At 42.2% G+C, this 15,947-nt stretch overlaps 1 protein-coding gene across 13 annotated transcripts in view; it reads right to left on the bottom strand.

Moving 5' to 3' along the window:
* LOC109962837 (RNA binding protein fox-1 homolog 3-like) overlaps positions 1 to 15,947 on the bottom strand; it is a 483,365-nt gene that overhangs the window by 107,814 nt on the left and 359,604 nt on the right. Inside the window, exon 1 of one of the 13 annotated variants that reach the window (XM_020604893.1) lies at positions 13,964 to 14,221. The exons of the other annotated variants lie outside the window; for them this stretch is intronic. Coding sequence (XP_020460549.1) covers positions 13,964 to 13,981 — 18 coding nt within the window. The 5' untranslated portion in view covers positions 13,982 to 14,221. Of the gene's footprint in view, positions 1 to 13,963; positions 14,222 to 15,947 lie in introns of those variants that run through there. 13 annotated transcript variants of the gene reach the window in all.

The following is a 15,947-nucleotide window of genomic DNA, read 5'->3' as shown; positions in this document are numbered from 1 at the left end:
CCCAAAAAAAAGTGACCGCGCCCCAAAAAAAAAAAAAAAAAAAAAAAAAAAAAAAAAACTACTCACAGCGGATCGCATTACCTGCCTTTTTCACTGAAATAAGCAGTGTAATTTATCCTGACCTTTTTAGATTACTATGAATGTGCTGTCTGTGTAATTTTAACTGAAGTCCTCAGCAGCTTTGCTGGTCTGGAAGTACTGGCTATGAAACCTGAGGAGGCGGTCGCTGATGGGATTAATGAGCTGATGCCACCGATACAGCCAAAGATACAATACCAAACAAATACTGAGGGACTGGCCTGACATTCACTCCTATTAACACACATCAAGGAAAACCACTTTATTTCATCATCGCATCATCACAAGGGATTCACCTGCACACTGTGTATCCTAGTCGAGCCTGATTCCTCACCACTTCTCTAGTGAAGGCTAATAACAAAAGTAGAAGCCTATTTTAGCTGTGACAAGTGTTTCAGGATTAGAAATTCATTCCTAATGGGTTCTCTGGTAACGGTTTAATTCACTACCTATGTGATATCAATTCCATTATAATCTCATTAAGCTGTTGCACACTGAGGTGATTTCGAATGAATGTGAAACAGCCAACCGTACGCTCCCCTCTAATTGAGCAATACTTTTTATTCATTATTATTGCCCATTATTAAATTAATGAACTTAATGGAGTTATTTTCCAAATTGCAAAGACCCCTGGCAACATGTTTTTAATTCCATTAGCAGACATATTGAGCCCCCCCCCGAAACAAAAAGAAAAAAGAAAGAGAGAGTGAGGTACACAGAGGTGTGTGGGCAATTAGCCTACTGCTGTGACACATCATCAGTAGCACAGTTTCCCTTCTCTCACTAGTGGGAGTTTGTCCATCTTGGCCTGGCTCTCTGGTGATGGCACGTACCTTCACACAGACCTTGCAAACTCCAATTTCATGTTTTATCCATAAATGTCCCTTAAAAAAACAGCATTTATTTTATCAATGGCTCCATTTTGCCTCCAATTTCATTCTGTTGTAACCTCTACTCTGTCTCCCTTTAATATTAAGACACACTGTACATGCCAACATATTTAAATATTGTATTGTAAGCTAAACTAAACATAACTTGAATAATATATGAAATAGATTTTTTGAAATGGGATCTTTTCAGTAACCAGAGGCCGCCACGCAAAATTGCCCAGAAGATGAAAGCGGCGGATCTGCATAACTGAACAGCCGATCGATACGTCTCAAACTAAAATGGCAAGTCTTGATAAGGTTATTGAATTTTCTTTTTAATTAAAAAGCATACTAGTGCGCACTCCATCCAGTGCCACGGGATCGCTGATGATGAGAAGAGGAGAGGGTCGTCCATGTTTATATCTTCATCACTATATGAAAAACTATGGCAACAGTGGTGGCAAATCATCAATCAGCAGGGCAGAGACATTTATTTTCTATTTGTTGTTTCTTGGAATTATGCAGTCATTGAAGCTCTCATACCTCCAAACACTGACATTCATATAGTTATTAATACATGCCATTCATAAAGTTTTAAACTATAAGTATTATTCATTTTATGATCATCATTCAACAAATGATGCAGCAACAGAGGCTACATCAATGCCTATGGATTATGTAACATGCAAGCCTTACATCCATTTTGTTCAATTTAAATGTCACATATGCTCTTCCCATATTCTAGTCATGAAAATGCATAATTTAAAACAGCTGAGACCAAACTGTTCCTCAGTGGAAAGTGAGCGCTACATCATATCAGTGCAAACATCAGCGGATAGGAAACTCTGCTCCCTGGAGAGAGTGCCATTACATTCACCCGTCAACCGCTGGATAAAACTCATTTCACTCTGCAGAGTGTCTGAATGGCTCTATACATTCTGCAGAGGCCACGATGTGATAGCACAGCATGTCACGACACACACTAAAGGCCTTTTAAAGCAGGTTAGAGCACTGCACAAAAGCCACCGTACAAAGCCACAGAGCGCTGGGGCAGAACGGCAGAGGCGCCGCCGCCACAGCTGACCGTTCTCCCACAGCCTCAAGGACCCTGAGTAAACAAACAGCACAGAGCTGCGTCTCGCTGAGAGGTCCAAGCCAAGTTGTTCACAACGAGATAATGTCAGTTTCTAGTTTTAGATTAATTCTCTGGGGGAAGTGGACCCATTTTAAATACTACTTCCTTGCCACTATTTAGCTGTGCACCTGTACAACATATAAAAAAAAAACTGTTTGCAATCAGCCTTCAGTGGGATTATGGGATAAAAACTTTTGCTGTTTCTGCTCAGTGTTCAGCCAGTACATGTCTTAGTTAGGCAAGTCAAGTATTGTTAATATCAGGACAAATTGAAATATTTATCAATGCATTCATCTGACATGTGAGTGGAACTCTACATGTATTAGGGCTGTTTTTATGAACCTACTTGTTTTTTTAATTTATGTATATGTCCAGTGATTTTAAACACAAAATGCATCTATATCGTGAGCAGTTTGGAGACATTCACACTGCCTTTACACTCACAAGGCAGTACCTTTACTGCAGCCGTCAAAAATTCTCAATATCTCTAATACCTCCAAAATTACAACTATTAGGCTGACATGAATGGCTGCTCCAGCTCGGCTACATATAATGTGATGTGAATGCCGCGTATACCATGTTGATAGTATTTTTCTTTCTTTTGTTTGCCTTAGCACTGTAAAAAATGTAATGATAGTGAAAATACCGCTTCTGTTCTTTTTTTTTCCTGGTGGGCTACACCTGCTGAGCCCTGTTTTTATTTACAGTTGAACCGTTTGCTCTTTGATGAATAAACATCACAGAAAGTCATGCTGTATTAAGTACTAGCAGTGGTTTGGTGCAGGGTTTGACAAATTCACAACCCTGAGTAACAAGTGTGGGCTTGGATGCAGAAAGCATCTATTCAGCATCAGGGGTTAAAAGCTAAAAAAAAAAGACATGTGGGGCTTGTGTGATCCTCTTATCTGTATTCATTTTATTATACAGTATTTACCTGTATTCTGTGTACAGTTGAAGTCAGAAGTTTACATAAACTCAGTCGACTGTGCCTTTAAACAGCTTGGAATGTTCCAGAAAATATCATGGCTTTAGAAGCTTCTGACTGGCTAAATGACAGCATCTGAGCCAAAAAGCAGGTGCACCTCTGGATGTGTTTTAAGGCCTGCCTTCAAACTCAGTACTGCTTTCTTACACAAGCATAAACACCATGGGACAACGCAGCCATCATACCACTCAGGAAGGAGATGTGTTCTGTCTCCTAGAGATAAATGTACTTTGGTCCAAACAGTACAAATCAATCCCAGAACAACAGTGACGACACTAGAAGAAACAAGTACCAAAGTATCTATATCAACAAGACCTGAAAGGCTGCTCAGCAAAGAAGAACCTACTGCTCCAAGACCACCATAAAAAGGCAGACGACAGTTTGTAGCTGCACATGAGGACACAGATCTTACTTTTGGAGAAATGTCCTCTGGTCTGATGAAACAAATTGAACTGTTTGGCCATAATGACCATCGTTATGTCTGGATAAAAAAGGGGGAGGCTTGCAAGTTGAAGACCACCATCCCAACCATAAAGCATGGGGGTGGCAGCATCATGTTGTGGGGGTGCTTTGCTGCAGGAGAGACTGGGCCACTTCACACAATATATGGCATCATGAGGAAGGAAGATTATGTGGATATGTTGAAGCAGCATCTCAAGACATCAGTCACGAAGTTAAAGCTTGGTCACAGAAGGTCTTCCAAATGGACAATGACCCCAAACAGACTTACAAAGTTGTGGTAAAATGGCTTAAGGACAACAAAGTCAAGGTGCTGGAGTGGCCATAATAAAGACCTGTCCTCAATCCAATAGGAAATTTTTGGGCAGAACTGAAAAAGGCTGTGGGAGCAAGGAGGCCTACAGACCTGACTCAGTTCCACCAGTTCTGTCTGGAGGAATGGGCTAAAAGTCCAGCAACTTATTGTAAGTTGTTTGTGGAAGGCATCCTGAAACATTTGACCCAAGTTAAACAATTTAAAGGTAGTGCTACCAAATACTAACGGAGTGTATGTAAACTTCTGACCCACTGGGAATGTGATGGAAGAAATTAAAGCTGAAATAAATATTTTTTCCTTAAAATAAAGTAGTGATCCTAACTGACCTAAGACAGGGAATGTTTTGGGAATAAACTGAGTTTAAATGTATTTGGCTAAGGTGTATATAAACCTCTGACTTCAACTGCATATACAGTATATTGTACGTATATATGTATGCATGTATGTATGTATGTACTATATATGCGATAAAATGACACACATGTCACATTATACATCTTTTTCACTGAGAATTATTTATCAGCAGGAGTTCAGTCATCTTTATGGGCTGGCCCTGTGCACACTGCTGAATATTTCTGTTTCTAGTCGAAGCTTAAACAGGAGCTTTGACCAACTCACCCTGGGCATGAAAACAGACACCGGTAGGTATAAATATACAGTGGATTATATAACGACCATGAAAACAAACTAATGATCATAATCATGAACCCCCACCCCCACCCCAACAAATACAGCGCACTCATAAATCAAACTTGTGGATGCACATAAACATGCACACACAGACAAAGCCTGACGCTGAGAGGCCAAGCCTGACACGAGGTGAGATGAAGTGTTTCTCATCATTCACTGAGCAGAGCTCTGTCTGACCTGGAGGATGGAGGTAGGCTCAGGCCATGGCCTTGGGACCCAGCCAGCCAGAGTGAAAGGGGCCTCCGCCGAGACTTATAAAGTCCCGGCCACAATTTACTGGAAAGGCTCAAATTGTGGTGTCCAGTGGCCACAGCACGGCCCTGCTGTCAGCGCTACTCTTATTTGCTTCATTCCCTTTGACACTGCCTCTTGATTAGGGTCATAAATTCCATGAAATCGGTCAATAACCTATAACACTCATGTCACTCTCCTGCCATTAATTTTACAGCCTATGTACCACACTGTTTTTTAAACCCCTTTTATGTGACGGGGGGTTATACTCCCTGGGAACAAGCTTTGAATAGAGCCTTTGCAACTGTAAAGATAAACATATATGAGCATGTCAGTGGAGAAGCAGACATTTGACTATTATTACAAATTACCACCTCCATGTTGCATATTTTGTATATACATATCAAACTTATCACTTTAAACTCTCTGGCTATAGCTAATCTAAATGAAGAATCTGGGTTGTATCAACTACAATATATAATATTTACTCCTGTACAGATTTTTTTTATTTACTTTGGACACAGCACAGACGTGTTTATACCTTTAGGCGACAGCAGTGTGGTGGGTAGAACAGCCGTCTCCCAACCGGAAAGTTGAAGGTTTGAATCTCAGTGCCTGCGGTCCACATGTTGAAGTGTCCTTGGGCAAGACCACGCCGCCATCACTGTTGCCCGTGATGGCGGCGTGTATGCACATAGTGGCCTGGGGCCCTTGGCTCCAAACATAATTTCATTGTACATGTCACAATGTTACAATAAATAAAGCCTCTTCTTCTTTATATGTTAATATTATCCCAGTCACCAAGAAACCCACCATCAGTGGACTGAATGATTACAGACCTGTCACCCTGACATCTGTAGTTATGAAGTCCTTTGAGAGACTGGTGTTGGCCCAACCGTAGGACACTGTAGACCCCCTGCAGTTTGCCTACCAGGGAAACAGGTCAGTGGATGATGCAGTCAGCATGGCACTCCACTACATCCTGCAACACCTCATCTCTCCAGAGACCTATGCACTGGTCTTCTTTGTGGACTATCAGCCCAGGTGCCTCCCGGGGATGTGTGCTCTCCCTGCTACTGTTTTCCCTCTACACAAGTGACTGCACTTCAGAGGACCCCTCTGTTAAACTCCTGATGTTCACAGATGACAAAACGATCCTCGGTTTCAACTTAGACAGTGACGAGTCAGCCTACAGACGGGAGGTTGAACATCTGGCCCTGTAATGTAGTCACAACAACCTGGAGCTGAACACAGTCAAAATGGTGGAGATGACAGTGGACTTCAGGAAGAGTTCCCCCAACTACTACCACCATACTCAGCAGCACTGTATCAGCAGTAGAGTCCTTCAAGTTCCCAGGATCCACAGTCTCCCAGGACCTGAAGTGGACGTCCAACATCAGGACCATCATCAAGAAGGCACAGCAGAGGATGTACTTCCTGCACCAGCTCAGGAAGTTCAACCTGCCCCAGGAGCAGCTGATACAGTTCTACAGAGGAATCATCAAGTCTGTTCTCTGCACCTCCATCACTGTCTGGTTTGGCTCAGCAACCGGACAGGACAGGAACAGACTCCAGAGAACAGTCAGTACTGCAGAAAAGACCATCTGTGCCAGCCTGTCCTCCATGGAGGACCTGTACACCTCACAGGTCAAAAGGAGGGCAGAGAGGATCACTGCAGACCCCTCACACCCTGGACACAAACTGTTTCAACTCATCCCTTCTGGATGGCGTTACAGGTCACTGTGCACCAGAACAACCAGACACAAGGACAGTTTCTTCCCCCTGGGCCATTACTCTGACGAACACTTAACCCATGACTGTGCAACAGAATGACAACCCTCATTGTAATACCTTGAAAATATACCTTTGTATATATCTGTTTGGAAAGCTGCATCTAAACTGTGTATATATATTTATATTTCTACATTTATAAGTAGTATTATTTTTAATGCATATTCTTTTTCTTTTTTGTTGACTCAGTATTACTTTTTTTACTTTTCTACTCATTGCTTTATGGACACATTGAGAGCCATTGTACCAGAGTTAAATTCCTCATGCATGCACCACACCTGCCATTAAAGCTTATTCTGTTATGTACGCACTTGCATGTGGATATGCAGGAGGTGTACGGGGATATAATGTGCCTCAGTAAGATTTTCAGTGAACTCTGATCTATCTTTCTGTGGGAAGCCAATTTATATGAATGCTGACAATGAACTTATTCACACTCAGTGGAGAAGTTAAATGACCATTACACACAGAAGAAGGCAACGTCAACCGTTCGGCACATTTTACACAGAAATGGAAAACTAAAGCATATTCTATCAAATTTATGTGCCTAAACTCTTTTGCATCTCCAAGCCTTTAACACTGTTTTCAATCACTGTGGCTCTTTTTTGTTTCCAGTTAAGTGAGATGTTTTTGTTCTTCCCTTGTATGAATGTACACTACCTGTAAAAATGATTTTACTCCATAAATCTTTAAATCTCAAAAGCTGTTCACCAGAGAGATATAGTAAGCACAAAACCTTCTGCAAGCACTTTTTGTTTCGGAATTTTAAAGTGTGCGACTTGACGCCTCGGTTTGAATAACTGAGTATAAAATAGCGGAAAGTGCACAAATTGCATTTGTTGCTGTGAGAGAAAGAGGGCAGAAGTGGTTTTCTTATCATGCGTGGCAGGTTGCCAGTGGATATACTGCTGCAGTTTTCACAGGGGCCTCTCCTCCAATCTTTTCTGTATGTGAAAACTGACACTTTGGGGCATATCTGTGGCACAGGTGTGTTAGCGATGCACACACCTTCTGCTGCATCGCTGCTGAGCAGGGTGAAGGACTGCCATGAGAGACTCCCGGAGTTACTGGCAGTGCAACAGGCTGACCGCAGAAAGCAAAATAAATAAATAAGACAGCAAAAAATAATTACCAGTGTATAGAACTTGGCATCAGAAAAGCTCACTTAAACAGCTACTTCAGAAGCACATGAAGTGAAAAAGAAGAGGAAAAGAAACTCCGGCAAATGAATCAGTGCTGAAAGAAACAACTTCTTTCCTTGGATAATATTTTAGGCCAGAGCATCTAAATTGCCAAAGAAGAAGAGAAACCTTTCCCTGTCTCTTCCAGGCTTAAATGACACAAGCTATGATCTTTAGATATGCTTGTTGTTCTACCGTGAGTGTTCGAATGATGTCTGTCTATTTTTAGATTTAAGACGTTGTGGAATTTGGGGCAAAATCTTTGAACGTTTGCTCCATTTCTTGGAGAAGCCATATTTTTTAATATTTTATGCTCTGAGTCAGTAACATGTATAATGACTGCTTTGCTTTAGTTTACAACATTAATCTGCATAATCACACATCCCTTTGCCTGTGATTCACTCAGTCACGAGTGGAAAAACAGACAATATCACGTTTGGCACGTTGGTGTGCACTGGCAACTTTCCATCCAACTACTCCACCGGCTCCTCCTCTCCTCATTGTTTCGCTGCTCAAGCTGCATTCCTTTACTCTTTCATTCTCCTGAAGAGAAAGAGAGGACCCTTTAAATAACGCTGCCAACATTAATCATTAAATCAGATTTTTATTTTTGCTTCCTCTGGAATGGCTGAAACTGAATTGACTCAGAGCCTCAACAGCAGCAAGGCAAAATGGCCGCTCACAGTAACAGCACACAAGCCCCTGGACAACCTGAGGCATGGCCATCCAATCCCACATCATTAAGGCTAGAGTCCTTTATTGTGTTGGAGGCATTAAATGGTACGCTGGCTATAGCCCTGAAGTCACACTCCACTAGGAGAAAACAGCAGAAAAATAACGGCACAGCTGGATAATGACTTTTCCCTGGGAGGCTGACCATGTGTACAAAAGCGCTAATGATAGCAGGTGCAATAAGTGAGCGCAAGGCTTTTACTGCGTCCGGATCTATTTTCCTCTGCTAAACTCGCCAGTGATTTCCCCCGTGTAGGTGTCTTTCTGTAGTTTAAGAACGACCCACCCTCCTTCTCCTCCTCCCCCTGTCCTCGTCTCCATCCTCTCCTCCTGAATCTAATCTCTTTATCAGCTGTGCAGTTAATATCAAAGAGGACTGTGGTGTAAAAATCCTGCAAGTAAAACCTGCTGTCAGGGCCTCATCACAATTAGCCGAGCTCTAGACAGAGGAAGAGGAAGAGACCAAAAGCTGACAGAATTATTGCTAAAAGCTACCGATGGCTTATGATCCCACAGAGCACAAAGGGTGGGGAATGGGTTTCCAAATTCTGTTCTACCAACTCTTTTCAAAATGACCCTGAAAAAATACACAATTTCCAACTAGATAAAGTTGATTGAATTTGTATTAGCCTATTAAACAGTTTCCTGGATGCACTGACCCCACTGCTTCCTTACTTCAGCTCTTTAGCAGAGCTGTTACATCAGTTCTGCTTCAGAGCCGTGTGTGCCTTCCAGATTATAAAACATTAAGGTGGAAGTTAATGACTGATTGCAGCAGCTGTTACTGAAACTTGTAAGAAAAGGAGAGGCAACAACGCAGACAAAACAACGGCATGTGACGCCACAGAATGAATCACCTGCGGTATAATCCTTTCTAAGAAGTGCCTCACATTTGATGTTAAGCCCCCAAACTCTTCTGGCTGTTGGAGGACTTGCCGGGGAGATAGAAATGTCTGAAGTTATTACAGCAGTCAGGTAAAGTGTGTGGCAGCACGGTCTTGTAATGGGGGTGGAGAGCTGGCCAGCAGCAGCTAATGAAAGCGTCTCGAGGAGTACTAAAGAGTCTACGTGACACTACTCCTGATTTGCCTGTCTGAGGACACAGATCAATTAATACATTAACAAACGATCGCAAGCACTTCATCTTGCAATATGAAACCGACGGCCTGGACTCGCTGCTCTCCAGACCAGAATGGCTGATCAGCTCTGCCCCTATATGCTGTCCGCCATGAATTTCAACATTCTCCACTGGCTAGGCTGCAAACATAAGTGTGTGGGTTTGTAATGTCTCACCAGAGGCTGAGACCATATTCATGCGCTGCATCCACAGCACATGCTCTACAGTACATATACAATATGCACTGTGTGCAATAAGGGAGGATACAGAAGTGTGTTGAGCTATTCTTCATTTCTAAGTCTAACATACTGATACCATTTAGAATATAATGCATCATACAGGATCAAATCATACAGGCTTTGATTGAATGTCTACCTAAAGGGAATCCACTCCTGCTAATGACCACAACTCCAAAGCCTCAAAGAGGCTCCGTCCTCATTTTTAAGCCACTGCATGTGGACATCTCTGTCTTTTATTTATTTATTTATTTATTTTGCAGATAAAAACAAACCATTAATGCAGGCCAGACACACCATGTGAGCAGCCTGCGGCACAGTTGAGTGCATTGGACGGGGAAGTCTAACGTAAACCATTGCTCCTTGCCATGCCATATATATCCAGTCTCCCCATTACCACCATCTCTACTCGACAGCAAGGGCCCTGCACTGCTAAATTATTCATCACACTGAGGGGAGGACAGAAGCATGCATGGTTTCTCCACTCCATGGCTCTTCCCTTTTTCTCTCTGTCTCTAATGCAAAAGAACAGCCGGGTGGAGAGAATGATATACAGGCCGCCTCTCCATCACTGTGGCCATCGCAGGAGATGTCGCCTCCACTTCCTCCAATTACCACAGTGGAGCTGAGGTTGGGTTTGGTTTCCACACTGTGGCAAACCAGACGCTTGCTCCTTTGTCTTCCGTACATATGGGCGAGAAAGGTGTGTGGCACCCAGGGGCCCCATGCATAACCTGGGACATCTTTGTATACACATTCATCTATGTCAGTGGGCAACAGGGAAATGTAAGCCAAAGGTAATTGCCCTGGATAAGAACATCTGCTTGGTGAATAAATATTCTAATGAGGGGAGCTTGCAGGTTCCCGAGACTGATGCACGGCTGACAGGCCTCCGGAGGGAGCGCAGGTAATGCTCACCACCTGCAGTTCAAACAGGAGGCGGTCCCACCCTGCTCTCGTAGCTAAATGCTGACCGTCTAAGACACACACACACAGACACACACACTGGATGGGCAGTAAATCATTGATCATGCACCGGTTGTGATGTTGCTCTTCTCAGGAATGACAAGTGGAATGCAGTGCTCTTACAGTTTCACTTTTCATGTTGCCCAGCAAATGTTGTGCTGCCGAGCAGATGTTGATTTTAGGGTTTGCAAGCAAAATGTAAAAAACCGAGATGGTCAAACTTCCATAATTTTGTAACCCCACTCCCTGCAGTGTTGCTTGACGCTAACCCCAAAATATTTTTCAAAATAAACTCCTGCCACTTCTCACGTGCCCTTTCCTGGCTTTCCATTCAAAATGCTATGTTGTTACTTTTTTTTTAAATTAGGACACCAAAAATGTTTTCATTGTCTATTTGTCCACTAGCTGATTATTTTACTTTAATCAAAAATTTGTTTTCCCAGAACCCGTCACTTTGCTTTCAAATTGCTTATTTTATGTGATAGTTAAGAACTTTAATGTCCACACTGTGGAAAAGTGTCTTCACCACACAGTGTCAACAATACAGGGCATTAATAATGCAAGACACTTGATTAGGATGTCAAACTGCTGTCACATCAACTGTCTAAAACCTAAACACATCCAATTTACCAGAGAATAGTTGTTATCAATTGGTTTTCTACTGAACATCGTGATCAATTCATCACTTTTTTCACATTAAAATTTTCTGAAAGCCGACTCCCAGCTTCTGAACTTCAACCTAATAAATGTGACAGCACATTTAGAGCTGCAGCTAACAATAATTTTCATTGCCCTGTGAGTCATTGAAACAGCAAATAGCCCTTGTATCATCTAAGTGGCTCATCACAGTTTCCTAGGGGGGAAAGGTCGTCTTGAAATGCTTGTTTCATCCAAAAAATAAATAAAGAAAGAAAGAACGAACACCCAAAGATATTAAAGTTACAATATGAAATCAAGAAAAGCAGTGAATCCTCACATATAAGAAGCCAAAGCCAGTAAATGTTAATTACTTTTGTATGATAAATGACTTAAACATTGGCCCTATTAACTAAATTGATGTCACTTAACATTGTGCTGATTAACACATCTAATTATTAACTTATTATTTCAGTAACTGTTTTTCATCTTGACTTTATAAACTAATACAGTGATATACATCGGCTTGTTCTTGTTACCTCACACAAGTACTCTTCTTTTAGTGTTGCTAGCTTGGATGCTAAACAATTCACTGTCTCTGCGTGGAATTGCTTACTGCGTTTTATTTTTGAGCAAAGGATTATCGATAACACTGGATATTTGGGTCCTGTGATCATTCAGAAATTAGACATCCTCATCCTCCAAAGTAAAAAAAAACAATTTTGGAGTGATCAATTGAGGAGTCGTGTATTGAATTAAAGCATACTGCAAAAACAGTGATGCTACTATTCAAGTGAGGAAGAAGTAGAAATATATTTATCTAGCTAATGTTTATTTAACCCAATACTAATGGATCCACTCATGAACACACACACAACCAAGCAGAGGTACAGCATCTCTTTAACTGATATGCTGAAAGAAACTGCCCACTACAATACATTGGGTCCACCTTTAGACTGATGAGCCTACAGGGCTCCAAACTGTCAGCATTACTGCTTCACTCGGTGTCTAGTCATTGCCCCGAATGGCCGAATTGAGAATTAGTGATGAAACTGGAGGTGGAGAAAGGCGCAAACCCTCCAAGAAGTGAGAAGTCAGTGACAAGTCTCTTTCAATAAGCATCAATACAGAGGAAGCATCACAAGAGCAACCACTTTGATTATTTGAGCCCTGTGTTGGAGCGAGGCCTCCAGAACGCCCATTGCTATATGTCGTATTATTTTTCTTTTAGTTATGACATAATTTGGAAATCATATACCTTCCTTTCACCTTCCTGTCCACTCAACTTGAAAACAAAAAGCAAACTTTTTCATGTGGTTCAAACGGCAGCTCATTTCTCCACTGAGTAACTTTGGCCCCAAAACATCCTCTGTCCAGAAATTTGAGCTTTAAGTCAATATCCAGAGCTGTGTTGTTCTTAGCTGGCTTAACATGCTTTTGTTATACTTGATTTACTCTCATTTCCAAGTAAAAAAAAAAAGGCGATGCAAGTATTAAGTTGTGCATAATAGAGTCTTCCACATAAAGTAACTTTCCCCCCAAAGAAAGATGCTCTCTCCCCAGAAATCTGAACTCACAATCAATAGCCACACACACACACACACACACACTCAAATTCACAAAGTCTGCAGAAAACAACTTTAACTGCATTACAGTGAACACTCCTTACAGAGAAGATGCTGGAAATATCTACTGCATTTGCAAACTAATTTCTGCTTTGTGTCTCTGTGAAAGTACAAAATACAAGTTAGCAAAACCGGGGGATTAAAATGATCTGCAATAGTGAGTAATAAAATAATTTTAAAAAAAAGCAACAGCAGTGAGCACTGGGCGGGTATTGTTGTGGTGAGAATACAAACCACAGAAGAGACAAAACCAATCTGACTAATCACACATGATCTCAAACAGAATTAATCAGCAGCTCTGGTTAACAATCTGTAATCATCCTCACTCTGTGCTTAATGCTGTTTAATTTATGAAAAGACAAAAATAGGAGGAATTGTGGCTGACTTAGATACACAGGGTACAAAAACAACATCACAGAAAGCGTTTGAAACCCAGACGCGGATGAAGAAATCAAAATGTGTCCCCAAAAGACCCTAAGCAGGTCATTCTGAAATGCTGATGATGTTAAATCAGGGTAATATAGTTTCAAATGGCAGACACGCTGCATGCTGGGTAGTTTGACTGTCAGTGGAAGTTGAATAACAGTGTGAGTATTAGTGTGGGTAATAATCACACACCAACATCCTCTCATTTAAAGGCTGAATAAATCCGGCACGTACAGTACTTACAGGCCTCTATAGCATAAGGCTGCAGCATCCAGCATCAATAAAACACAAAGAAGTGGAAAACCATCAGCTCTGCTCATGCATGTGGGAGGTGCAACACCACACATGCACAAACTCACATGGGAAAAACTGTAGGGGCTGAAACACACTGATGCATATGTCACACACACATATACACACACCACTCCTTTACCCATGCCCGAGAGGTATAACCGCAAAACACATCTGCACTTTGTGGTCCAGTACTCACCCAAAAGTACATCATCATGGTGGAAGCGGGACAGGTGTGGGCAGGTGGGTGGAGGAGAGTGGGGCCGAGCACTGGGACCAGTCCAGCCAGCGTGGGAGTCAAGAAGAGTCCGAGTGTTTGGACAGAGAGCTTTACTGGTCCCTGTTCCACTGAGGCAGCAGTTCAATGGGACTTGACTTGAGGTTTTCCCCCTTCTTCTTCTTCTTTTGTTTCTTTCTCTAAAGGCAGCTTGTTCTGCAGTTAATTTTTAAAAGCTCCCCCCCCTTCTCTTCTTCTTCTGAGCAACACAAGAAAGAGGAAGAAAAAACAGACGGGAGAAAAAGAAAAGAGCTGGGTAGGTGTTGTAACCTCTTTTTTCTTTTGACACTCTTCCACTCCACTTGCCTCTCCACACCACTCACTTCGAGACTCTCCCTCTATCTCTCTGCTCTCTCTCTCTCACCCCCTGTGCAGTCTCTTATTGGTGAATGTGAAATCAGTCGGTACGGCGCCGAGGCTCAACTACAGCTGCAGTAGCAGCAGCCTGCACTTGACAGCTGCCTACAGTGTTCCTCCACCGGAGCCGTGTTGCTCTGCATAGAGGAGTGCGCCGAACAAACTGGGATCCGGGGGAAAAGGCTTGTGTTGATGATGATGCTGGTGATAGTGGAGGAATAACAGATCGCTCCTCTTTCTTCTTTTCACTGTCTGCATCTGAGATGTTGCACTGAAGTTGTGGCAGTTTAGTTCATTGAAGAGAAGAAGACGATGAAGGAAGTATGCCACAGGCGGTTTGGAGGCGCAGCCTATTTTCCACTTGTTTTCTACTTTTAGCTGCTGAGGTTCAGTGTTTTCATATGTATGTGTGTCTTTGTCAAGCTAATCCCCACATCCGCACACCCCACCCTGCCCCCCCACCAGTTTAACCAGCCACAATCATAGGTTGGAGACCAAGCGTGTGTTTGGTAAAAAACCCCTTTTTGTGGTAGATCAGAAGACAGATGAGGATGGTGTGAAACACCTTTTGTGTGTAAAGTTATATTACATTACATGACACGCTTTGGTGTGTTTTCCATCTGCTGGCTCTAGAGGGGGGAGGGGAAAGAGGAAGGAGGACTTGGCTATCTTCTAGACAGCACTGTCACAATGAGCCTGCCTCAGCAATTTTCAAAACATATCATCAATACACGACTGGGAGTTGTGCTTTTAAATATTAACCCCATGGCAACTAGGGATGGCTGCGGAGAGCTCCAGTAGTTCTGCTGCATCCTCTAGTGTTGAATCATCCAATAAAACGTGTCCCGGGGGATGAGCTAATTTGCTGTAGGATTCTAAAGAACATTTGCCAGCTATAGAAAACACTGTCATAATGAACTTAGCAGATATATTCAGGTTATGTTACACATCGCTAAGTGCCACATAAGGAGGCAGAGTTAAATTTGCAGCTGTCTTTGAGCGAACGGATACACAAGGGGCCTCGTTCATATGGTGTAACTGTCATCTTAAATTTATAATCCATTTTATTTTTCCACCTCTTTCGAAAAAAGCACAAGTGAATGTTGAACCATCAAACAGCAGCCCAGAAGTGAGAGATTTGTAATTAGGGATTTTGAAAATATTGTTGTTTGTGAAATGAATTGTGCTTCTTAGATGGCTCCTCTTTCTTACGTCTCTGTCACATCACAGTCCATTACTTTGCACACACACACAAAAAAAGTCTTACTGGTGGCATTACCATGTACATACAAGTCCTCATTATCTTTATACATGTCCACCAGAACCCAATGGATTTAGATTAGTAATCACAGAGTGGGTAACCGCTGCACTCCTCCATCAGTCGCTGATGGGAAATAAAAATGAAATGCACTTCTCAGGCAACTGGGATTAAGAATCACACTTTTATCAAATACTGAAGTCTATTTCAAGTCCTGCTCATAAATAACTGAGGGGAGAGAGGGAGGAAAAGAAAAAGGGTGGAGGCAAAGAGAGAGAGGGACTGGAGGGA

The sequence above is a fragment of the Monopterus albus genome, unplaced genomic scaffold, assembly GCF_001952655.1.
Source record: "Monopterus albus unplaced genomic scaffold, M_albus_1.0 scaffold68.1, whole genome shotgun sequence".
Classification (NCBI taxonomy): Eukaryota; Metazoa; Chordata; class Actinopteri; order Synbranchiformes; family Synbranchidae; genus Monopterus; species Monopterus albus.
This window is presented reverse-complemented; position numbering and strand designations above follow the sequence as displayed.